The sequence below is a fragment of the Biomphalaria glabrata genome, chromosome 17, assembly GCF_947242115.1.
Source record: "Biomphalaria glabrata chromosome 17, xgBioGlab47.1, whole genome shotgun sequence".
Taxonomy (NCBI): domain Eukaryota; kingdom Metazoa; phylum Mollusca; class Gastropoda; family Planorbidae; genus Biomphalaria; species Biomphalaria glabrata.
The window spans coordinates 21,500,824-21,527,836 of NC_074727.1; the positions used below are offsets into that span (position 1 = coordinate 21,500,824).

Below are 27,013 nucleotides of genomic sequence, written 5' to 3' on the forward strand. Positions count from 1 at the left end.
CTTTGAAATCTTCAAAGTTTTCAATAATCCAACACTCCCGCGTCCTGTAACTGTTGGACTATCAAGACTTCTTTCTAAAGTAGCAAAAGTCTTTCTTGTTTTTGGCGGGAAGAAAGCAGGACTAATTACTGGAACAGTAAAACGTTAAAATGCTTAAAATGGTTTTTGATGCAAGTATCTTGAACTAACAATCATAACAATAATTATTTGAACATATTAGCTGTTTCATCAACTTCTCATTGTTTACAATACACATACTTCACTAATTAAAACTGTACACATATGTACAATACAACGAAGTTACAGGTAGTAGCAATCTAAATAGGTCACTCCAGAGATATAATTATACCTGCATGTTTATGGGTGTGTTTTGGAGGGTGGTTTAATCTACATGCTTTCTAGCACTCTAATGATAACCTTGGCATTCAAATTGTATGACCCACTATTACACGTGGCGACTCAATAGTCCGGCACCTTCACCTATCTCTCTATGGTCTGGGGCTTTCACCTATCTCTATATGTACGTTGCCAAACTAATAAAGGCTAAAATAAATTTCATTTTCAAGGTTCACGGTTACTCAACCAGTGATTACCATTCTTGGCGAGATTGATCAGGAACCTTAATTTGTATCTGTTAATATGTTCACAACATCCCAAATATTGCAATATAGCCTGATCATCTCCCATCTTGGTATTTATACTTTTCATCTCACATCTTGGTACTTATACTTTTCATCTCACATCTTGGTACTTATACTTTTCATCTCACATCTTGGTACTTATACTTTTCATCTCACATCTTGGTACTTATACTTTTCATCTCACATCTTGGTACTTATACTTTTCATCTCACATCTTGGTACTTATACTTTTCATCTCACATGTTGGTACTTATACTTTTCATCTCACATCTTGGTACTTATACTTTTCATCTCACATGTTGGTACTTATACTTTTCATCTCACATGTTGGTACTTATACTTTTCATCTCACATCTTGGTACTTATACTTTTCATCTCACATGTTGGTACTTATACTTTTCATCTCACATGTTGGTACTTATCGTCATCATGCCACCTCTTAGCGTTTATTCTCATAACTCCACATCTTGGTACTTATCTCCATCATCTCCATCTTGGTACTTATCTACATCATCTTCATCTTGGTACTTATCTACATCATCCCTATCTTGGTACTTATCTACATCATCTTCATCTTGGTACTTATCTACATCATCTTCATCTTGGTACTTATATACATCATCTTCATCTTGGTACTTATCTACATCATCTCTATCTTGGTACTTATCTACATCATCTTCATCTTGGTAATTATCTACATCATCTTCATCTTGGTACTTATCTACATCATCTTCATCTTGGTACTTATCTACATCATCTTCATCTTGGTACTTATCTACATCATCTCTATCTTGGTACTTATCTACATCATCTTCATCTTGGTACTTATCTACATCATCTTCATCTTGGTACTTATCTACATCATCTTCATCTTGGTACTTATCTACATCATCTCTATCTTGGTACTTATCTACATCATCTTCATCTTGGTACTTATCTACATCATCTTCATCTTGGTACTTATCTACATCATCTTCATCTTGGTACTTATCTACATCATCTTCATATTGGTACTTATCTACATCATCCCTATCTTGGTACTTATCTACATCATCTTCATCTTGGTACTTATCTACATCATCTCTATCTTGGTACTTATCTACATCATCTCTATCTTGGTACTTATTTACATCATCTACATCTTGGTACTTATCTACATCATCTCTATCATGGTACTTATCTACATCATCTCTATCTTGGTACTTATCTACATCATCTCTATCTTGGTACTTATCTACATCATCTCTATCTTGGTACTTATCTACATCATCTCTATCTTGCTACTTATCTAAATCATCTCTATCTTGGTACTTATCTACATCATCTCTATCTTGGTACTTGCATTCATCATCTCTATCTTGGTACTTATCTACATCATCTTCATCTTGGTACTTATCTACATCATCTTCATCTTGATACTTATCTACATCATCTTCATCTTGGTACTTATCTACATCATCTCCATCTTGGTACTTATCTACATCATCTTCATCTTGGTACTTATCTACATCATCCCTATCTTGGTACTTATTTACATCATCTCTATCTTGCTACTTATTTACATCATCTCTATCTTGCTACTTATCTTCATCATCTCTATCTTGGTACCTATCTACATCATCTCCATCTTGGTACTTATCTACATCATCTCTATCTTGGTACTTATCTACATCATCTCCATCTTGGTACTTATCTACATCATCTCCATCTTGGTACTTATCTACATCATCTCTATCTTGGTACTTATTTACATCATCTCCATCTTGGTACTTATCTAAATCATCTCCATCTTGGTACTTATCTACATCATCTCTATCTTGGTACTTATTTACATCATCTACATCTTGGTACTTATCTACATCATCCCTATCTTGGTACTTATCTCCATCATCTTCATCTTGGTACTTATCTACATCATCTTCATCTTGGTACTTATCTACATCATCTTCATCTTGGTACTTATCTACATCATCTCCATCTTGGTACTTATCTACATCATCTTCATCTTGGTACTTATCTACATCATCCCTATCTTGGTACTTATTTACATCATCTCTATCTTGGTACTTATCTACATCATCTCTATCTTGGTACTTATCTACATCATCTCTATCTTGGTACTTATCTACATCATCTCCATCTTGGTACTTATCTACATCATCTCTATCATGGTACTTATCTACATCATCTCTATCTTGGTACTTATCTACATCATCTCTATCTTGGTACTTATCTACATCATCTATATCTTGGTACTTATCTACATCATCTCTATCTTGGTACTTATCTACATCATCTCTATCTTGGTACTTGCATACATCATCTCTATCTTGGTACTTATCTACATAATCTCACACCATTATATTTATCCTTTTCATCAAACATCCTGGCATTTATCCTTATCATCCCACTTCTTGGTCTTATCCTTAAGTTGCTAGGAGTATATCTCTTTTTAAAAAGCCGCTAAATCGCCAAAAAAAAGGACGGGTCGAGGTAGGCGAAAGTAATTTGTTTAGTGATGCGTGTCAAGTAAAAGTTTGAAAAACAATGTTGAACTAACAAATTATTTGAACTTTGACCTATCCCTTAGTCTATGGACAGTTGGGGTACCACGCAAGATTTGTCGACCGTCTTTCTCTATTCCTCTATGTCTTTTGCTTTAGATAGAACCTTTTTCAATGGCAGGGCCGTCCTTCTTTTATGTTGTCTTCCCATCGCTTTCTCTGTCTTCTTCTTTTTCCTGGTACTGTTCCCTGAAGGAGGGTCTTTGGGAGCCCCTAAGACTTTGTAATATGGCCATAAATTTTAAATTTGAGTTGTTGTTTCTTTTTACGATAGTTTACAGGCCCTCGTGGTATCGGTCCTATCACTGTAGTAACCTTGTCTTTAATCTCCTGGTTTTGGTGAGGTCCTTAAATGTGATACCTTAGATCCTTCTGTAACATCTCAATTCCATTGCTAGGATGCTCCTCTCTACCTCTTTAGTCAGCGTCCAAGACTCGCAAGCAGAATAAGAATATGGCCATTTGAACTAGACAGGCTTAAGTAACTTTTCCAGGTTATAAGCTTGCCAGAAGAAACTGTTCTTTCTTTTTCGATGCCATTTGAACATGCAACGGGTTAGTCAGGACCAGAAATGAAAACCAATGACTTAGTCTATAATTAGAATTTGCGACTAAAACCCAAGTGTATAGTCTATTTTTGTAAGGAGCATCTTTATAAATTAGAAAATAATAAAGGCTTTTATAGGATGGCTGTCTGGTCGTAAGCTATGCGGTTAATTCTTTGCCCGCTGAAATCCCCAATGGAGGTTTGGACTAGGAAGTAATTATCTTTTAACTCTGAAGGAACATCCGAAACATGTAAAACATTTTACAAAAACGTGCCTGTTCTATTATTTCAGGAACTATTTGAACATTTTGGTTCAGCCGAACTCACTTAATAATTAAGATATCTCCACGCTATAAGGTTCTATACGTACATGTCAATGCAATTCTCAGAAGTATTTTAATAAACCTTTCCAAAAAATACATATACTACTGTAGTTAAAATCGTCAATGTATTTACCTTGTATAAACAAATCTTCAATAATGTATAAATTCTAGTATGAAGTTGAATATCATTTTAAATCCATGACATCGTATGTTTCACACATTTCACAAAACATTCCACAGTCTGCTTTGTTTGAAATGCTCAGTAAGAAGTAACTTTAAAACCTAATTCACTTTATAACTTTCAATCACACCTTTCGCCGCACTGCACCTTTCGTACTCTTAGAGGTATTCAGGGGAGCTAATGAGTCCCATGTGTCAACTCGAGCTTACTGAAAAGGAAATCTTTTTCTTTCGCTGGCGGTTTTCTCCCCTTGCAATGGGTAGTACTTGTTTTTTCAGAGATAAGGCCTTATCACTATACGGCCATTTAATTTTAAGAAAGAGAGAGCGAGAAGGCAAGAGAGAGAGAGAGAGAGAGAGAGAGAGAGAGCATGCCATTGTTCTTTATAGAGAGCCCTGTTATTACCCCCTGCCATGTTGACAGAACGATAGTCTGACTATCGCTGGGTAAGAGGAAGGGTGGCTTATAATGAACTGGAAAGTGGGCGCTGCTTGTGTAAAGTGTATTGATATTACAGCCTGGGTTAATCATTGGCATTGTCAGTCTATGTAAATGTCTAGATGGCAATGTCGGTGTTTAAATTGGCAGTGGCAGTCTATTTTTAGAGCCCTAAGAACGACTTCGATTCGGGAGCACGAATCAGTGAATTCGCTTTAACATCTGCCAGTTAACGAAAACTTTTATCTGAGAATTAAAATAAGATAAGATACGATAATTGGATAGGATAAGAAAAGATAAGATAGAATAATTGGTCCAATCAAATAGAAATTCAGCTTGACTATAAGTGACCACCTCAGCGTAACTGCTGTAACAATAACATCATTTCATGGATTATGAGATGAATGCCTGGGCATTAGCTGTGGACGGAACGATGTCGCCCACACAGGAGCACCCTTCTCTCCAAGCAGCTGATGTATCCAAAGGAACGGCAAGTTCCGCCGGACTCGATATCTGAGCCACATGTTAAAGTCAGAAATAGGTCTAGCAGTCTGTATCTGTCAGCTGATTTGAGGGGCAAGAATTATCGTTTACTTTTAGGAATTTTTGTTTTTTAAATTAGAATTTTTTTTACAACGCCATTTTAAAAAAAGATTTGAAACCAATATATAATAATAACAATAATAATTTTCATGCTTATAGCATGCTCAGAGCCAATGTGTGGACCAGTGGGAGGGGGGGGGAGGGGTATCTAGGAGAAGGTTTACCGTGCTGCTCTGTAAACACAAATCAGCTCAAGTCGGGTGTCGAACCTAGAGCCCCCTTCATAGGTAACCAAGACAAGCTAAGTTAAAGCGTACTTAGCCTCTAGACCACGCTTTCCACCATATATTCAATAGAAAAGAAGTATTTGAGTAACAGTGACTTTTTTTTATCTCCGAAGGTTTCTAAAATAAATATAAAGGACCTAGTGATATCTATACTATAAAAATCAATATATCAAAATAAAAATAAATATCAATTTGGATGGTTGCATGGTGGTGCGGTTTGCGCGCTGGACTGTCGCTTGGATTCATCGATGGTCCCGGGTTCAAACCCTGCCCGTTCCCTTGCCCCGTCGTCCTTCGGGAGGTTTGGACTAGGAAATAAACTTCAACTCTGAAGGAACATCCGAAACATGTAAAACAAACAAAGTAGAAAATAATAGCGTATGTATCTTTGTCCCGCATAGAAATAAAAAACCCTTTGACCAATCTTGATAAAACTTGGCAGAAATGTTCATTGGGTGGTAACTGGAACCGTGACGTATGTACAGTAGCCCTAAAACAAACTTAAGACCCTAAAAAAAAAGTTGCCCAACTCTAACAAAGTATTAGTATCTTATAAATCTAGGCCATGTTTACCATACATGAGAAAAGATAGAAAGGATCTAGATCTAACTCTATTTCTAGATCTAATTCAAAGAGGCAAGTTCTACTTTATACTTTAACACATTAACATACAAAATAAAGTTCATTCATTTTATATTTTTTATCAAATTAACCCTCAAACTTTGTCTTTCTAAAGCATTTTTCATGCAAATTAAGACACGCGGGCCGCGGGTAACATATGTCTAGTTTAAAATAAAATAAATTTTCAGCTTTCACGAGTCTTACAAAACATTTTTATCTTCTAGATGTTTAAATTATTTCTTTTATTGTAATTACCTATCGCGATATATCAATAAAAGAAAACCGTATCAAATATTCTTCTGTATCAAAGTTGTAGAACAAAAACAACGTAATGTCTACAGAAACGGCAAACTTGAAACATAAAGTAGATAGATAGATAGATAGATAGATAGATAGATAGATAGATAGATAGATAGATAGATAGATAGATAAGATAGATAGATAGATAGATAGATAGATAGATAGATAGATAGATAGATAGATAGATAGATAGATAAGATAGAAAGATAGATAGATAGATAGATAGATAGATAGATAGATAGATAGATAGATAGATAGATAGATAGATAGATAGATAGATAGATAGATTTTTTACATTTGTAGGTAACTAATAATAAAAAAAACAACAACTACATTCAATATATTCATGTTATCTCCCTGTCTGTCTGTCTGTCTGCCTCTCTCCTGTGACATTCTTCCAAGTCCCTCCACCCACCAATTGTTCTTAGTTCTACTTTTTTATTCCTTTTGGTTAATTTTTCCGCACATGTCCCTTTCCCTTTTTAGATATCTCTCTCTCTTTCTCTCTCACTCTCTCTTTGTCTCTCTTTATATTTGTCTGTCTCCCTTTCCTTATTTAGATCTCTCTCTCTTTCTCTCACTCTTTCTCTCTCTCTGTCTTGTCTCTCTGTTCCTTTACTTATTTAGATCTCTCTCTTTCTCTCTCTCTTTCTCTCTCTCTTTCTCTCTCTCTGTCTTGTCTCTCTGTCCCTTTACTTATTTAGATCTCTCTCTTTCTCTATGTACATCTCTCTCTCTCTTTCTCCCTTTACCTATTTAGATATCTCTCTCTTTCTCTCTCTGTCTCCGTCTCTCTCTCTCCCTTTACCTATTTAGATCTCTCTCTCTTTCTCTCTCTGTCTCCGTCTCTCTCTCTCCCTTTATCTATTTAGATCTCTCTCTCTTTCTCTCTCTGTCTCCGTCTCTCTCTTTCCCTTTACATATTTAGATCTCTCTTTCTTTCTCTCTCTGTCTCCGTCTCTCTCTCCCTTTACCTATTTAAATCTCTCTCTCTTTCTCTCTCTGTCTCCGTCTCTCTCTCCCTTTACCTATCTAGATCTCTCTTTCTCTCTCTGTCTCCGTCTCTCTTTCCCTTTACCTATTTAGATCTCTCTCTCTTTCTCTCTCTGTCTCCGTCTCTCTCTCCCTTTACCTATCTAGATCTCTCTCTCTTTCTCTCTCTGTCTCCGTCTCTCTCTCCCTATACCTATTTAGATCTCTCTCTCTTTCTCTCTCTGTCTCCGTCTCTCTTTCCCTTTACCTATTTAGATCTCTCTCTCTTTCTCTCTTTGTCTCCGTCTCTCTCTCCATTTACCTATTTAGATCTCTATTTCTTTCTCAGTCTTTCTCTCCCTTTCTTTATTTAGATCTCTGTCTCTTTCTCGCCCTCTCTGTCTCTTTCTCGCCCTCTCTGTCTCTCCCTTTCGTTATTGTACTAACTTTCTCTTCTCCCTGATCGAAGAATCGATCGATCGTGTACTAACAACAATGTTGACTCAAGCCATGAATGTGATCAACTTGACCTGTCAATGACTCAAGTGTTAAGACTTACGAGGTATTCATACCTTCTAGACTGGAGACTCGGTAGGAAATCTTTTGTAGACCCGAGATAACAATAGACTTACCTGTGTGTACCTACACTGTCACTACAGCATAATCTACTGAAGACAGCAGAGGACTTGCTGTTGTCAACTCTTCTGTAGGTCACGGACAAGCATAAATAAAGTAAAGGTTCTCCTTTCAAGCCTAGCGACCTATGGGAGTAGATTATTTAAAATCTCATCGGTTTCTATGACCCACGAATAACGATGGTAGTATATGGCCAGCACAACTACCAACCGTTCTGCTTCCCCAAAGAATGTTAGTTAGTAATTAGAGTTAGGTGGACTCAAAAGGGAGGGGGGCATCCTGAAGGACGTTTAGAAATTGACCATTGCCCACAGTATCTATGCTCTTTGGACACAGAGAAGACTCCTTAAGCTCGGATATGTCACTCGCATGCCAGACGAAGAATTCTTAAGGACATCCTCTATACTCAGCTTGTGGAGGGGGGTCAGACCTAAAGGCCGGCCAAGACTAACCTACAGTGGTGTCTGCAAGCGAGACATGAGAACTACAGGCATCAATGAAAGTTTGTGGAAGGAAATAGACCAAGACCCGTCAGAGAGGGCGTGCTGGTTCGAACCTAGAAGAGAGCAACGGAAACCAAACAGCCTTAGACAAGATATTGAGAAACAAAGCTGCCGTATCAAATAGCACACACACACACACACACACACACTCACACTCACACACACACACACACACAAATTGGTGAATTCACTTGCATGAATTCAGCCTGGAAAAAAATGACTTGGTAGACTTTAAGTCATTGATTAACATGCATGACATACATGTCCAGATCGACCTAGGGACACGCGATTAAAGATGTAATCACCTTTTTTTTTACAATGTTTTTATCAACTCTGTCTGTCTGTCTGTCTGTCAGGCCAAAAGTTTGTTATTTTTCTCACACCCAATCTCGAATCAGCCACGATTTTGCACAATTATTTCTTTTACCTGACAACACAAGAATCAATAAAAAAAAATAACCAATAAAATAAATTAATTTTTAGTAATTAATTATTTTGTTTGGTATCTCAAGTATTGGAAACAAATAGTACTTGACTGAAGTGGTGGTATAAGCTGAATTAGTCCCCTTTATAGATTGTCATTTAAGGCTTATTACAATTTTTATTATATGACTGATCCAAACTAATTGGTACACTTAATATAAGCTTTTTTTTTAAAGTATTTTTTAAAAATATTTTGCCTTATTTTGAAGTAAAGTCTGTATCTGATTAGTTAAAATTAAGTTAAGATGAATAGTGGCAATCTTTGCCACTCTTGACTTGGCCTGATTAGTCAAACACAAGAAGAAACTAAAACCAGTGAATCATCTGGAAGTATTCATTGACTTCCAAGTCACAAAGAGCCCGATAAATAAAACAGAATCTTTAATGTACACATTCAGTTTGTTGTTGTGTTTTTTTTACAATAAAACTACAACAAAACGAATTTAAAAAAAAAAGAAAAGAAAAACAAAGCAAATTCAAAAAGTATTTTAATTTAGTCATAATTTAAAGAATAGTAATAATAATAACAATAATTTAAAATTTCATTATATTTACGAGCAAGGACTATATTGACAATTTATATACATTTTATTGTAAGGGGGGGGGTAACTTGAGTGATGAATGACTGACCAGGCATTAAAGAGGTTGTCTCGCTTTTTTTTTTACATTTTTGTTCCCTTCCCTGATCATGCTGACATGCCCTTAACGATCTCTACTAGAGCGAGACCAATCCTTATGGAAGGCCCGAACACTGACCTGCAACGTCGCAACCTGTGGGCAGTTTAGACCAATAGCTCGTTGCCACGTCACAGGTCGTGACGTCAGACCGGTGTTGGCCGCCTTATATAACGATAAGAAAAGAAATTTAAAAAAAAAATGGAATTTTGAAACAGATAACGAAACTGGAAAAATGTGTACACATCATGACAAAATGTAACTTTTTTTTAAAAAAAAGTGTTTGCTATAAAGATACATTTAAAAGTAAAATCATCACCCATCTTAGCAAAAATAAAAAAAAAGCAAACAAAAAAAAAACAACCCAAATATCCTCTCTCTTGGTTTTCCACTTTCACATTCGATTAAGGGAAAAAAATATTTAAATTTAAATTCTATGTTAGCAATGGTGCTGTATATAACAGCTATGTTTAAGTCCTTACTTTAAATACTAATTGATGTACCAGTTCTGGTGCCCCCTATCATGCATAATATTTTTTTCCTTTGCACTTGTAGCGTTTGCAAGCTTCATTTTAGAGCTCTTAGTAATTGAGTGTCTGAGCTTAGCTTGTCGTTCACTCTAACGACCAACTCAGGCGCCAGGTTGTCCCGGCATTGAGGAAAGCAGATTTCACTCAAAGACTTCTGAAAGAGAGACATCAGAGAAACTCTTACAACGGCCGCGTGACAAACATTTGAAGAATAGTGATAAGCAGTATCTTTTTTTCCTTTCTCTCTCTCTCTCTTTGACGTTAGAAACCGGTTTGAACCTTATTCTTTTTTTTTCTCTCTCTCTCTCTCTTTCTCAATTTCATTTTGGAAATTAGAATTTCTTTATCTCACTTTCTATCTGTGGCAATTAGAAAGAGGTATGAACTTCTTTCTTTCTCTCTCACTTTCTCTTTCTCTTGCTAAATCTCTCTTTCTCTCGTACACTTAGGAATGTTTATGAATCCTCCCACAGTGTCTCCTAAACTTCGCATTACAGATTGTGTATATGATTGGCTTTACAGCACTGTTCAGCAAGTGTGCTCGAATGAAAACATTGTACATAGACTTGCCTGTGTCGGTGGCGGAGCTAAAAGCACTCGGGGATTTAGATATGGTAAAATTCAACGCCAGGTACGGAAGCGAAACAATGATAAAAATAAGGCTGGCAATCAGGAGCATCCATGTTGTTGCACCTAGCCCACGCTTATCAAGGCCATCGTCGTCATTTCCGCTTCCTTGGGAGTCATCGTTTTTGGGAATTTCCGTTTGCTTGTTGTCACCCAAAGCGACGGAGGAGTCTGCAGCGTGGGTCTCGTTTTTGTTGAACACCGTGGCGTCTGTTTCCACAGCGTTGAGACTGTCGTCGACGTTTTCCGTATCGTTGACGTCCTCCGAGATCCTGTCGTTGTTCTTATCGCTGATGTCGATGCAGCTGCCATTTTTATCGTCTCTGTCTTTTTTTGTCTTTCTGGCGCGGGTCAGCGTGTCGGTCAATGCGTCCCTCAGCTTGCGGTGTTTCCTGAGAAAGCTGTTGTCACGCGAGACCTTGCGCGAGGACATGAAGGAGCCTTTTTTCATCAGACCCACTGAGGAATCACCGCAGCCTTCTTCGTCTGCTTCCGAAACCTTGTGATCGGGCTGCTGGCAATAAGTGATGTCCACCCATTGCATGGCCTTGGCGAAATCGCTGGGAAGGGGAGAACTCGGGTCAGGCTTGTTTTCCGATTCCTTGGCTGATTCTACTGGGATGTCCAGATTTAGCTTTTCCGGTTGTTGCTTTTCTATTTCACCCGTTTCAGATTTAGAGCTTTCACTTGTTTTCTTATCTTGGTTTTTGTCTGTGAAATCATCGTTTTGATTTTGTTCAAGATTCTGGTTATTAGTTTGTTCTTGGCTCATGTTTTGATTGTCATTTAAGTTGCTTTGAGAGATAAACTTTTTATCAGTTTCATTAGCATCTTCTGTTACGCTCCTGCTTTGGAGATCCCCTTGTAGACCTTTTTGATGACCGTCTTGTAGATCTTTTTGGTGATTTTCTTGTAGATCTTTCAAATCATTTTGATGATCTTTTGAATCATCTTTATTTTCTTTCATGTCACTTTGACTTTGCACCGGTTCCTCGTTTGTGCTTTGTTTTGTTGTTGGAATAATCTTTTCAGGTTTACCGTTGTTATTATTTATAAAGGCATCTTCTTTTAAAGAGTGGTCAACTTGGTCGCCGTTGTCTGTCTCCTGATCACTCTCTTTCGCTTGCCGTTCCTGGACTTGCTTTTGGACTGCTTTCAGCTTGACAGTCAGCTCTCTGACCATAGATAGATTGACAGTGACCTTTTCCCCCGTTGGCGCTCTGATCATTCGAGCCTGGTAGATGCCTCCTTCTCTGGCATCTTCTTTACTTTCATCGAGATATTCGATGACGTTGTCCTCACCCTTCTCGTCAAGACGATTTGGAGCACCAAGCTTGTCTCCTGATTGGCCTGTGTCGTCTGACGTTTGTCCAGAATGTCCTGGTTTCTTTTTGATGTATGACCTCGACCTCGGACTGACAACTGGGAGGCTGCCTCTGGGGTCATCGCCCGTGTTGTTTCTCTCGGCTGCATTGACCTTTGCTCGACCTTCGCTCATCCAGACCTTGCAGCAGATGAGGAGGTAGAGCACCAGGAGAGGCAGGCAGCAGGTGAGAAAGAGGACGATGAGAAAGGAGGCGTTGGCGAGCGGCCATATGGAGTCAGCTGCAAAAGCGTCATCCACCCCGCACTCTGACACATCTATACTATCCAATATTTTCTTGTGGTGGCCATTCACAATGGCGTATGGAGTCGCAAAGACAAGGGCGGCAGCGATAATGACTAAACATAAGAACCTCGCATCTCGAATAGTCATTGTTTTTTTTACTTCCTTAAAACTCTGAGTAAATCTGGAAAGAAAACAAAAACAGTTTTTAAATACATGTTTGTTGATGTAAAAAAAGTTCCCCCTTTCAGACCTTGCGATCAATAGGGTAGATGTTGTTAAGGTCATCCGTTGCTGTAGCCCACGGTTAACGAGGGTATCATGTGGCCAGCACAACGACCAACTCCCTTTACTTTTCCCCAACTAATGTCAGGTTGTCACATCATTGTTAGGTAGTTATTGACATTTAATGGTTGTGGACCACGAGATACACTTGTTTATGGAGAATATGATCTCGCACGGGGAAATCAAGGGGCCACAGTTGCATTGTGGGAGAAAAAATCTTTTTTGAGAACTGATCACATGGCCAAGAGGCAGTCGACGCCATGTAGTTGAAGAAAGACAGACGTGTCTTATGTATTTGAGTATTGAAGCATTGAGGAGCACGTTGGAGTGTTGATTAATGAAATTCTATTTGGATTATGTTAAACAATTATGTGAATTATTTCAAGTATACAATTATGTGAATTATTTCAAGTGTTCTGATCGATGGCTGAAGTTGCCAATTTATTGTGACCTATCTTATTATGATGATTAAATTATTTCTTCTGCTGAGACAGCGTTTGTTTCTAAGTATGCATGTGTTGTGGTCATATTACTCAGCACATCTAGTAGACATACGCAACAACAAATTGGCCGTGAAGTAGGACATTTAATTAATACATCATGAACATTCTAATAATACCAGAAGAGGTATTATTATAACACACCATGAACATTGTATAAAGCACTTTACACCCACTAAAAATCCCAGTCATCGCCGGGATTCGAACCCGGGATCTCGGTTCGGAAGTTAAGCGATTTACCGCTCAGCCACCGCGCATCCTTTGTTGATGAATTGTGGTAATATTTTACTATGTTTATTTATCCTCACTATCAATCTATTTCAGCAAAGCTTTTCATCTTTCCCCTCTGACAACCCCTCCCGCAGGCCTACACATTGCCTTGATGTGAACAAAAAGGATTTAGAAATAAAATGCCACAAAGAACTTAGAGACAGTGATGACCTAGCGATTAGAATCGACTAAGTTTGGCTTGACGAGAGTACTATCCACCTGGTTTGTATTCTTGGTAGTCTCCTGTTTGATTGCCACATTTGAGACCCAAAGAAAATGACAGGTGAAGAAAATTTAAATAGACCCTCGACGGACATGGCTTTGTCTGCATCATACGTGGGAAAATATGCAGGTCGCAAATGGTTTTGTGTAGTCATGTGAAACACTGAACTCATTGTTAATCTTAGGCATCGAAGACATTGCCATTATTGTTCTTTCAAAAACAAAAAAAAAATTGGGGGGGGGATGAACTTTAAATTCATATTGTGGCAGATTTTTTTAGACTAGGACCTGACTAGAATTTAGATTGTTGCGGAGTTATCTCTATTGGCAATGGAAGCCCCATTAATACGAAATGTGTGGGCACCGTCAGGATCTTGCTCTTGAAGCGATTTCGAGGTGGGGGGGGGGATTCAGGAGCCCACTTTTGCCTCGAGGTGATGTGAATTCGCACCTTCTGCAGACCTCAAGGTGGTGGCCGGTGACGACTTCTTAGTATAAAAACATATGGATACGCGTAGGACGTAATTATCTTCTCTTTTGAAGAAACGTCTGTTAAGTATAAGATAAGATAAGATAAGATAATTGTGTGTTTGTTATATGAAATGGTTTATGAAAATTAAGAATGTATTTTTTATTAACTGAAAATTTTCATAGCTTGATTTAATATTGAAGTATATGTACAAATAGCATATTTCTATCACCTGGGGAATCGGGGGGGGGGGAGCTAGGGGAACCGTGGGGAGAGAACGGAAATTTTGAATTTAGTTTTTTTAGGAAAATTAACGTCGATTGGTCGTTGTGCTGGCCACAATAACACCCTTAAACGTCGGCCATTGAAACAGACGACCTTTACATTATCTGAACAATAGTTAAAGTACTCCTGTCTCAGAGAGAGGGGAGGATAGTTATTTTATGTCCAGTCTTTGTGCTCTTGGTACATCTCATCTGTACAGCTCTATTTTCGCCAATGTCATATCCAACTAGCCTGGCGACGAGCTGTCACTGTCATGTCATGTTGTGCCAGTTTACGATCACATCAACCAGTGCTACGACCATTACGACGTCTGCGAGTGTCGTCGTGTCGAGTGATTGCCTTAACGTTTCCAATCTTCATTCAGAGCTGTTACATAACAATGTAAGACTACCTGGCTGAAAATATCATGATCTACCTACCTGGCTACAGGCATATCTGAGAATACCAGGCCCTGCCTGCCTGGTTAAAGACACATCTGACAGTATCATGTCCTGCCTACCTTGCTAAAGGCACATCTGACAGTATCATGTCCTGCCTACCTTGCTAAAGGCACATCTGACAGTATCATGTCCTGCCTACCTTGCTAAAGGCACATCTGACAGTATCATGTCCTGCCTGCCTGGTTAAAGACACATCTGACAGTATCATGTCCTGCCTACCTTGCTAAAGGCACATCTGACAGTATCATGTCCTGCCTACCTTGCTAAAGGCACATCTGACAGTATCATGTCCTGCCTACCTTGCTAAAGGCACATCTGACAGTATCATGTCCTGCCTACCTTGCTAAAGGCACATCTGACAGTATCATGTCCTGCCTGCCTGGTTAAAGACACATCTGACAGTATCATGTCCTGCCTACCTTGCTAAAGGCACATCTGACAGTATCATGTCCTGCCTACCTTGCTAAAGGCACATCTGACAATAATCATGCCCTACTTACCTAGCTCCAGTCACGTCTGACAATATCATGCCCTACCTACCTGGCTCAATGCACATCTGACATGACAATATTATGCCCTTCCTAGCTTGCTAAAGGCACATCTGACAATATCATGCCCTACCTACCTGGCTCAATGCACATCTGACATGACAATATTATGCCCTTCCTAGCTTGCTAAAGGCACATCTGACGGTATCATGCCCTACTTACTTGGCTAAAGCTATTTTTCACAATACTTTATCACACCTGCTAACTAAAGATTACTGCTGAGAATGTCATGTCACGTCCAAATGACAACGGTAATTTCTAACATTGCCATGTGATACCTACCTAGCTACGGCCACTGCTACCAACGACATGGCCGACAGTATAAAGGTGAAGGCACTGAAATACATCAGTACCTTACAGAAGACTCTCGGACTTGTGTCCCAGTGATGTAGGATCGAGATTAACTCCCCTGCAGAAGAAAAGATATTTTAATGGTTGTCTCTCTTTAACCAACACAAGAAATTAATAAAAGAAACAAATGTGTTAACATAAAATTCATCATTTGTGTGTATCTTCAAGTTTGATATGTAATATATAATAAGCAATATATTAATAATTGCACCTACGTACATTCCACTGTCTCGCTTTGAATGCAAGAATCGACTACCAGATGGCCACACTTTGGCATCACTCCATCTACAGTAAGAAAAATGCACTCTTACCAGAGTGAACTGAGCCATATGTCCCTCGGAGTACCCTGCGCCACATAAACTCAACACTTCTAGCTGTGCCTAGTTTCTCCTTCAAAAGTTACGGTTTGCGAGCTTTGCCAGTGCATGAATCATATGTTTGGATTTCGCTTCCTTACAAACTTTGATTCTCATTCCATTGTTCATGGCCGACAGCCGTATGTAAACCCTTCTGCTTAAGTCCAATTGAGATTGTTATCTCCCTTACTTTTTTCGTTTTATATTGCTACTATCAGCCATCTATTTAAGCAGTTCCATTTATCATCATCTCCCCTGTTAGTACTCAAAAGCAATTCAACCAGTCTGACGTATACACCTCAGTCGAGGACATCGATAAGATGCATGAGAGACATGTCCTAACTTGTCTATGTTTATCCGCAGCCTCCCTCCGGTGTCTGACTATTTGATACGTCATAATACATGAGAGTACAGCCCATTGGTTACTACATGTCTATTTGGTTCTTCGTGTCTATTTGATACCACGTGACTAGGTGATACTTCACAGCACTCGCCTACTCGATCGCAACTTAATGAACTGATCCTATTGACAACGCTGCCCACGGTAGATCAGCTCTGCCTGCAGTACTATTCGTGCCCACTGAAGCCGGCCACCCTCCCGACTGTGTCCACAACGGACCACAGTGACTTTGGATTGAGACTCCACAAGTACTGAGTCACAGGCGACCCTCTACCCGCTAAAGCGTCACCTCCAGCTGCAAGACCTCCACCTAGGAGCACAGCCAGCTACAACGTCTCCAGGACACTCAGATAAGTTCGAGGATAAAGTGACACTCTCTCTTAACGTGCCAATAGTGATGATATAATTTTACTAAGAGATGCAACCTCCTTCTCCTTTTTATATATTATATGCAAATAAATATCTAGTGAATCTTTCATTCTTGTATCTTTCTCCATTGTGTGTTTGTTGCGTGCCTGCTTCCGATATATCATTGATAAGCCAGTGTGTTGCCAATTCAAATAATCATCCCCTAGACATCAAACAAGCCACACATACAAACAATACACGAGGGCCGTCACAAGCACTATAAAGATTAACCAAGGCGTCCTCACTGGCAGCAGATTGCCTCTGAAGGAAAGAGGGAAGGCCGCAGGGAAACACATTTGATGCTCAAAGAAAAGCCCTTGTAGAAAACGTAAAGAGAACTGAAGTAGATCCCTTCGGAAAATGGCTTTATCTACATGTAGATAAGTAGGTCGCAACTGGGTTTGTGTGGCCATGTTTGTTTTGTTTAAATTCCTTTTATTAGCAATACACTTTCTTCATGTACAGATGATGGGAGGTGGGTGGCATTGGGTAGGAAGACCAGTAAAAAATGTTTCGTGCTTTCTAAGGAATTGAAACCCAAGACTAACCAACATCTCTGCAAACGGAATCTGAGGACCACAGACTTCATGAAAGTATAAAGGAGGAAATGGCCCAACATTAAAAAGTATGGAGACAGATTGTGTGTGCTGGTTTGACCCTCTCCGCGAGCAAGAAGACCGAGGCAGCATTAGACAAGAAAAAGAGGAAGAAAGATGCCCTATCTGGAAGGCTTGAAACAGATGCATTTGCATACATGTAATATGATGATGTTTAGTTACTGCTGATTCTGTCATGATTCAGGTATCTATTGTCTTTGGAAACTTAATGGGCCGTATATAGTCCACAACATGTTCACCATATCACAAACTACCATAACAAAACATTACCAAGGTATAATTGACAAAATGGTTCCATTGGTAAGAGGAAATGTATATGTTAAACTATTCAGAGTTCTATCTCCGCTTCAAGTTTCAAAGCGTAGTGATCAGTCTCTGTTAAACGTTAACCTTAAAAACGGCCCAAACTCTCAGGCGCCTTGCAATTTCTAAGGAGTATCTCTTTCTTTTTCATTCATTTCCTTTTTTGTTTGTGCCCATAAATACTGATTAAAGTGGCATGATACTACTAATAATATAACAAGAAAAACACTAAAAATATACTTTAAAAACAAAAGCTTAGACGTTGTGTAATTTTAAAAATTAGTTTAGATCAGTCTTGTAATTAAATTTGTAATAGATCTAGTTTCTCTAGACCAACAACAATAAATCTGTGCGATTACAAATATTTGCACAAAGTTTATATCAACTCAATCTGTCTGGTAAAAAAATTGTACACGTTATTTCTCCTACATCCAATCTCGGATCAAACAGAAATTTCGCACAACTATTTCTTTTACCTGACAACACAACAATCAATTTTAACAAATCCATCAATGAGTTAGCTATTGGTAATAAATTGTTTTGTTTAGTGTCTCGAACAAGCGGGATTAGTCTCCTTTATAGGTCATCGTTTGAGTCTTAGTGACCACAAACCATACAAAGATAGGACGAGACTAAAGAAACAATAGAAAACTATACAATGTTCATAGCAGAGTGGTTACCGTCTTGGCTTGAGCCGTGAGTTCAAATTCAGGTCGTTCCCCCTTTTTTTAAACAATTTTAATAAATGCTTTTCTATTGTTAGTCTAGATCTATTACAAATTTAATTACATGACTGATTCAAAATAATTAATACAAGTACTCTTAACATAATTTATTTTTTTTACAGTATTTTTTTTTACCAATTGTTGTTGTTTAGTTCTTTTAACTTTCTTACTACGCTATGATCCTATCACTTGTCTGGACCGGTTGGGAAAATGGGGGGGGGGGAAAAATGGGTTTGGGGGGGGGGGGGATAAAGAAAGGATATCTGGGTGGATTTGACCGTAATCGGTTTTAAACAGCATTTACATAAAAAAGGGAAACGACCGAATTCTAACTCATGGCCGACATACTAACCACTCTGCTATTGAGGAACTTACGACTAGAAAAGATTGTATGTATTGTGTGTTTCAATTTAAAGCGGCCACTAATTCAGCTTTCTATTACATCTAATCTTATTGTACACACATTGTGTGAGTATGTGTGTGTATGTGTGTGTTGATGTGACAAAAGCAAGAAAAGTGACAAGTCGTGACAGTCTGGCTAATGTGGGTCAAGTACTGATATGAGTGATGTGCTGTTCTGTCACTATAAATAGCTCTCACCGAGACAGATGCCTGTGCTAACGGAAATCCCTTTGTGTGTGAGCACGATGGGACGAGAGTGTGATCCACAGTGTTATTCTTCCTTGCGTGTCATGACAATAAGAGAAATTCGGATCAAAGACTTCGTTACTGTCTATAAGACGAGAGCTCCAATCAAAGCCAAACGCATTGCTGGATTCACCTATAGGAAACATATGGTGCAGCTTAGGGACCCCACTTGCTTGCCCCCCCCCCCCCCCTAAAAAAATGGTTGAAGGGATATTTTTAATTATTTTGAAGTGCAAATTTAGGTAATATTGAGGAAAATTGGCGTTATGTTTATTACTAATATCTCAACTAGCTTAGGGCCTTATCAAATCTAGACCTGGCACTACCAACATGAGCATTACTTTAAAAAAACAAAGATGGTAAAATAGAGGTAATTGTTGCATTTTTAAATCATGGAAGAGTTTAATGTTTAACATTGCATGATCGACCCAGTTTTGACAAAGAAATTTTGTTACATGAAGTACTGACTATTGGAAGTGGATACAAGCGGATATTGATACAAATCCAGAAATTAAAATGTCTTATTTAGTTAACATTAATATAATAATAATAATGATAATAATAATAACATAAATAATAATAATAATAAAACAAATAGTAATTGTTACAATAAATAATAATACTAATAATTAATGATATATGTATTAACAACAATAATATTATAATGAAGAATCATAATCATACCTATAATCAAAATGCAAATATAAGTATATAAGAAAATAATATTATTATCAACAATGTTTTAAAAAATTCCGATAAGATATATGTAGCAGTTCAGGATTCAGACTTGAAAAGGTCCTTAGCTATTTGAGATTTTTGGACCTTATATAATTCCGGATACTATATTTCAGTGCTTAATATTTCTTGGGGCCTTAGGCTATAGCTTGTGTTGCCTATAGGTCAATCCGGTCCTGCTAAATAAGTCTTAACAACCAGGAATAAAGAATAAATCATCATCATCATCAAACTCCATTAGAATGAGGGCTTGAGAGGCTCAAATCCTCTCTTGCAAAAGTCCTGGACAGAAACCCTGCTGTCTTGCTTAGTGCATACACGTCACCATACAGGTCGATAATTTTTGGTTTCCCGGACCTGTCGAGGCGGAGATCAGCAAGTCTGGGGCACTCAAACTGAATATGAGGCACGGTTTTCTCTTCTTCCCCGCAGCGGGGGCACCGGGAATCGAAATTTGGCCATAGCCATGAGAAATATGAGCCAACAGGACAGTGACCTGTCCTGCACTGTGCTATAATAGCTTGCTCAGGCCTGGACAGCCTCCACCATGGGGAAGTGCGGCCAGGGCGCTTCATAACTACATAATACATACTGTTTTTTTTTCACTTTATTTCTCTTTTATGCATAACTAGACATATGTTACCCGTGACCCGCGGGTCTTTATTTGCGCATTACTGTCGATATATTCACTGAGAGTGTTTGTAAACAATTAAACGAAATAATAATGTAATAAGTAAAGCGAATGTGTCAATGTAAAAATAGTGTGAATGAAGCTAACAGATCAAAATAGCTAATAAGGGAAAAATCTATTTTTTTTTAAATTAAAACATTTGCTTTTGAATAATCTAGTGGATTGGATTTAGATGTATGTTAAACGTAGCTAATGATCCTTTCACGTTATTTCTCTTTCGCTACGAAAATAAAATTAGTTTTGCGAAAATGGTTTACCCGAAGTCGATACATTCTTATCTATTAAAAACGAAAAGAGCGATAGCTTTGTTAAATGAGTGGGATTATAAAGTGAACAATTAAACGAAATAATTTTTAGTACGCGATTCATGAATGAATATAGATCTAGGCCTATCTCACCTCGGCTTCGCAGCTTTCGTAAACGAATGTAGCTTTAGAAAACCAAATTTGAATGTTTATTTGATCAAAATATGAAATGAATGGACTTTAATTAATATATTTATACCTTAAAATAGTTGGATTAGAGTTTTAGATCTAGGGATGATATTATAAAGTGAACAATTAAACGAAATAATTTTTAGTACGCGATTCATGAATGAATATAGATCTAGGCCTATCTCAACTCGGCTTCGCAGCTGTCGTAAACGGATGTAGCTTTAGAAAACCAAATTTGAATGTTTATTTGATCAAAATATGAAATGAATGGACTTTAATTAATATGTTTATGTGTTAAAGTATAAAACTATCTGTGCGAAGAGAAGTTTTATCATCTTAGAGTTGAATTAGAGTTTTAGATCTAGGGATGGGATTATAAAGTAAACAATTAAACGAATTAATTTTTAGTACGCGATTCATTACGGTATTGTCTAATGAAAGAATGTTCGTCAGGAAATCTGTAGTCACAGATATAAGGAACTAATTAATGTAAAAAATGCTTTTGAAACACAAAATAGAAGGTTAATTTTATTATATAATGAAATCAATGGATCTTCTTTTGTCTTTTCATGTGTCAAAGTAAAAAACTATCTGCGCAAAGTGTATTTCTTAAAATTAGATCTAGGTCTAAATCCTTTCTATCTTTTCTCATGTCAACATTGTAGACATGGCCTAGATCCATAAAATACTATAGCTGTAATAGAGTCGGACCACTTTATTTTTTTTGAGGGTCTTAAGTTTGTTTTAGGGCTACAATACATACACTACGGTCTAAGTTGGTACCCAAGGAACATTCCTGCCTAGTTTTATCAAGATTGGTCAAGCGGTTTTGATGTCTATAAGTAACATACATACATACATACATACATACATACATACATACATACATACATACATACATACATACATACATACATACATACATACATACATACATACATACATACATACATACATACATACATACATACATACATACATACATACATACATACATACATACATACATACATACATACATACATACATACATACATACATACATACATACATACATACATACATACATACATACATACATACATACATACACCTCACATTCTACTTTATAATATAGATAGTAAAATTACAATTTACTAAAATAAAAAAAAAACTGGTCTAAAAAAATGTGCTTAAGGCCAAAGTTGTTATATCGTCACGTGTAGCCATGGTAGCTGAAAGATACACTGAAGTAGGAATTTAGCTCCTACGCATTTTACGTTTAAGTCCTACAGCATTGAGACGCTAGCAACAGGTTTTTTTTTAACTTTCCTATACTAAGAGCTCATCATAGTTCCTTTAGAACAAGAACTAGATCCTGGTGACGACTTTTTTTAATAGTGAAAACAGAAAGTTTTTCACTTTGTTATTATTTTATAAAGAATTTTTCTAGCCCCAGTGTATTAGCCCACACCCAGGAAAATGAGTATTTTAAATATTTTTTATATTCTAAAGGTTTTAAAAGTATTTATTTTTTAAAACTAGACTTGTTCTTTTTTTTTAAAGCTGCTTATTTATTTATTAGCATTATATCTTAAATTTATATCATTCTTTCAATTTTTTTTACAAATATTTTTACAAATATTTTCTTTATTCATAGTTAACCCTCTTTGTTTAGTGTATGGGAAAGATTTTCCAAACTGTAAATAGAATCTATCGGGTTAACATTTGTAAGTGACCTATTAATTTCAAAATGTCTCTGGAGCCTTCATTTGTATCTAAAAACAGAAATATGAATGCAGATCTACTCACCTGGTATAATAAACACATTGATAATCAAATCGAAACAAGCAATGGCCACGATGAAGACATTTGTCGAGGTTCTTGGGAATTTCCGAAAGTACACGAAGAGAATGAGGGAATTCCCGATCAATCCAACCAGGCTTAATATGGAGAGAAAGACAATAGATGGCAGCATAGTTGTCCTTTGATGATCAGTGTTTGGAGTGGGCGTGGTTGTTGATACCTCCATGTTGGATACGCCAGTCAATGCCCACAAAAGGGTACTTAAAAGTAGCTAGATCATTTTCTGTATTGCTGACAGAAGATAAATTAGATGCTTTCATTGAATTATGACAAAACCTATATTTACTCACTCTGCCTGTCTGTCTGTCTGTCTGGTAAAATGTATGTCCACGTTATAACTCTTACGCCTAACCTCAGATCAAGTTGAAATTTAGCACAATTATTTCTTGTACCCGATTAAATAAGAATCTATTTAAAACAAATTAACCAATTAGTTAATTAACTATTGGTCATTAATTATTGTGTTTGGTATCGAACAAGTTAAAGAAATTGTACTTGATAGATGTGGTGGTATTAGTAGAATTAGTTCCCTTGAGCCCTGAGTTTGAATTCAACTCTTACAACTTTCTATTTTAAATTACATTTAAAAAGCAATCACGATAACATTCACAAAGATACGCCCCTTCTTCCCCTCCCCTTTTTTCCTCAACTGGTCCAGACAAGTGATAGGATCATAGCACATGGAAAAATCTAAAAGCATGAAATTGCCCTCAACTAAAACAACTAGTTCAAAAAAAAGTGTAATTGCACAGATTTATTATTCCTAGTCTAGATCTAGTACACATTTAATGACAGCACTGATTTAAACTAATAGATAAAATGACACTTAATATAAGCCTTTTTTAAAAGTATTTTTTAATGTTTTCATTGTTTTATTTGGATAACGAAATTGAAAACGATTAAACCATATACTCTATAATTAGAACACATGTCAAATAATAAATATGAACTCTTTCTCTCCCTAATTAATTTAAAACGCTCCGATGGAATTATTCATTTCGCTCATTTGTGTTTCCACTACCCTGTTATGATTAGACTTAAATAACTTTTTTTGTATGTTATTAGGAAATGTTATATTCCCTATATAATTAGAGAATAATGCATGCTCTTTTTATATAACAAAAATTAAAGTTTTATAAAACAAAAAATTAATTTAACTTAATGGGGTTAAAACAACGTTGGCATCGTCAGTCAGGAGTGAGAGAATTACAATGAAATTAAATGGTCTATAAGATTTTGTATTCACAGATGTTAATCTGCTGAACCAATATCCAATGGGTCACAGTTCAAACACGAAGAATACCATATTATGTAGAGCGCAGCTAAAATAGTTTTGGTTCAGAAGAAAAACAACAACTTTAGCCGGGATCCTGGTTGACTGTCATATGCTGGGCTGTCCTATGCTGGGCCGAATCTTATCATAGAATTAAATTGTAATATAATTGTAAACTGAGCAATTTATTTCATCAAAATGTGTTGAAATGATTTGTTCTATTAGTTTATTAGGCTTAGAACTTATTGTCAGAAATTAAATCAGGATTGTCTGATGATTAAATAAAAAATGGCCAAGACTTAGAGCAATTTTTTACATACCATATTACCGATGTCTCGTATTCCAAGATGGATTAAAATCGAGGCCAAAGGCCAAGCACGCCGGGGAAAGTCCTCCATATTCCTCTTCTGTACCACATCAGCCGTTCAGGTGTCCGCCATAAAATACGCCCCTTGAGAAACGGTGTGTGGATAGTGACATTTTTGGGGGGCTTTCTTCCATCCCCGCAAGTGCAAAGAAATCGGTCCTTAGGCACAACAATGAAGTTGTTTTTTTTGCTTCCGATTTGGCCTAATCATCTCCTCTAGCTTACTGTTCTAAATTTTACTTGTAATGCTATAGAGAGACTTGGGTATGAATGTATGTTTTGTGTGCTATCGTATAAATTATTTGCTCTAATAATATATTGCTATTTGTAATACACAATTGTAAAGCAAATTTACTCACGGATAATAAAGATTATTATCATCATTATTATTGACCGATTCCTACCGAGCGCAATGTTGAGTCTGTAAAGCATTTCCAGTTCTGGTTTCCAAAATGTTACACAGTGTAACGGAGATTGTAAGATTTGTTGTCGAGTCCGTGAAACTGTGGTTTGCAGGGAATTATCTTGCCTATGTAAAACCTATCTACCACAGCGTGAATATCAGTTATATGTATTTGTAAGTTGATAATTATATCATCGACATTTGGTTACAGCTAAAGATAAGTCCAAAAGATATATATATATATATATATATATATATATATATATATATATATATATATATATATATATATATATAAATATATATATATATAGATATATATATATATATATATATATATATATATATATATATATATATATATATATATCATAAAGCTAAAATGTTATTTAACCTTGGTTAGGCCAATAATAGAATATGCATCCTCCGTATACGACACCCTCAACTCAAGAATACATTAAGAAACTGGAACATACACAAAATAGAGCAGTGAGATTCATAACGAATGAATATTCACAATTGACTAGAGTAACACCCTTAGTAAAATCTCTAAATTTAGAAAGCCTTCAGGACAGAAGACTCAAAAGTAAAGTACATAAAACACTGAACCATAATCTTCAAATACAGAAACAAAATTTAATAAAATACTCTGAAAGACACAAAGATAAAGGCACATTCTTCGTCCCATATGCTAGGACAAATTTGTACAAATACTCCTTCTTCCCTAGTGCTATTAGAGCATGGATTGGGTTGCTTGAGCTAGCCAGGAAAACCAGTGACTTGGCAGAATTTAAGTCAATGGTTAATTTGCATGACTAAATGCATGACGCGTAGAAAGTAATCATCTTCTTTTTTGAAGTAACGTCTGTATTATATAAGATATATATATATATATATATATATATATATATATATATATATATATATATATATATATATATATATATATATCACTACCTGGTATGGCAATCTGAGCATTAAAAATAGGAATAAACTTAATAGAATCCTCAATGCTGCTGGCAAAATCATTGGCAAAAAACAAACCCCATTTGGGCAGTTGTTTGAGACAAACATCTATAAAAAAGCTAACAAGATCCTCGAACTAAAGAATCACCCTTTGTGTCAGGATTTTGTTATTTTACCATCACAAAAGAGATACAAGACACCGATACCAAAGACAAACAGACACAAACACTCTTTTGTTCCCCCTGGCAATCAAATCATTAAATAAGAACAATCTGGTATAAACTTTGTCACATGTAAATTATGAGTGAGTCTGGTGTGAATGTACACTTTGGTTTCTTATAGTTATAATGTTTTTTGTTTGGTGTAATGCACAAATTGTAAGACAAATTTCCTTACGGATAATAAAGATTATTATTATTATTATTATTATTATTTTATATATATATATATATATATATATATATATATATATATATATATATATATATATATATATATTGTGTGTGTGCGTATGAAGGATATAGGTACGCGTTTATTGTAATTTTATGGGAAATAAAGAAATAAAGAGACTTACCCAGTACATCGTAACACATTCCCCAGCTACACAATCAAGTCATAAGTCAACTTCCAGTCTACACTTGACTTAGTGTGTATGTTGGTGCTTCCACTCCTTCAAGATCACTGTTATGACCTCGACCGTTTCCTCCTACTTGAGTTGAATAGCAAGGCGGATGCTAATTGGGGTCAGAGTTCACGCTTCTAAACAGAACACACTCAAATACAATTTAGTTATGTGCTCATCTCTTGGATAAATGTATTTAGACAAAAAAAAATTTATTCTGAGTCTCTTGTGTTTTTTTGAGTTGGCATGGCCCCATTGTGCCAACTTTATCAAAGCTTGGTGTTTTCAACCTAAATTTTCAGCACTAAATGCAGTGTTAAAAAAAAAGACGATAATATGTTTGATGATTTTTGAAAAATATAAATTTAGTTTT

General features: G+C 36.6%; 3 protein-coding genes across 7 annotated transcripts in view; all 3 read right to left on the reverse strand.

The window, feature by feature from the left end:
* The window catches only part of LOC106067373 (uncharacterized), an 84,382-nt gene extending 79,900 nt beyond the window's left edge, over positions 1-4,482 (reverse strand). For 4 of the 5 annotated variants that reach the window (XM_056015690.1, XM_056015692.1, XM_056015688.1 and 1 more), the window contains exon 1: positions 4,209-4,481. The gene's annotated coding sequence lies outside the window, so the exon portion shown is untranslated. Of the gene's footprint in view, positions 1-4,208 lie in introns of all 5 variants that reach the window. The other variant, XM_056015691.1, reaches the window with a different exon arrangement.
* LOC129923759 (coiled-coil domain-containing protein 1-like) lies at positions 1,094-4,671 on the reverse strand. The gene is made up of 4 exons (XM_056016283.1): positions 4,662-4,671; positions 2,258-2,982; positions 1,926-2,167; positions 1,094-1,805 (listed from the first exon to the last, which is right to left on the reverse strand). The coding sequence occupies exons 1-4, from the start codon at positions 4,669-4,671 to the stop codon at positions 1,094-1,096; spliced, it is 1,689 nt and encodes a 562-aa protein (XP_055872258.1).
* Positions 4,672-9,509: 4,838 nt separating this feature from the next.
* Positions 9,510-26,778, reverse strand: LOC106059480 (uncharacterized). The gene is made up of 4 exons (XM_013217101.2): positions 26,593-26,778; positions 22,956-23,240; positions 15,779-15,905; positions 9,510-12,661 (listed from the first exon to the last, which is right to left on the reverse strand). The coding sequence occupies exons 2-4, from the start codon at positions 23,173-23,175 to the stop codon at positions 10,690-10,692; spliced, it is 2,319 nt and encodes a 772-aa protein (XP_013072555.2). The 5' UTR covers positions 23,176-23,240; positions 26,593-26,778; the 3' UTR covers positions 9,510-10,689.
* Between the last annotated feature and the right edge of the window lie 235 nt (positions 26,779-27,013).

What these genes read in the sequence shown, in the direction of transcription:
- LOC129923759 (XM_056016283.1), bottom strand. An exon ending in AGTACCAAGATGGAGATGAT is followed by an intron (nt 2,168 to 2,257) that starts GTAGATAGGTAC and finishes GATGTAAATAAG; the next exon opens with TACCAAGATAGGGATGATGT. An exon ending in GATAGAGATGATTTAGATAA is followed by an intron (nt 1,806 to 1,925) that starts GTAGCAAGATAG and finishes GTACCATGATAG; the next exon opens with AGATGATGTAGATAAGTACC.
- LOC106059480 (XM_013217101.2), bottom strand. Translation starts at nt 23,175, where the DNA reads ATGGAGGTATCAACAACCACGCCCACTCCAAACACTGATCATCAAAGG. An exon ending in CAATGTGTTTATTATACCAG is followed by an intron (nt 15,906 to 22,955) that starts GTGAGTAGATCT and finishes TTTCTTCTGCAG; the next exon opens with GGGAGTTAATCTCGATCCTA. An exon ending in GTAGCAGTGGCCGTAGCTAG is followed by an intron (nt 12,662 to 15,778) that starts GTAGGTATCACA and finishes TTTTCTTTCCAG; the next exon opens with ATTTACTCAGAGTTTTAAGG.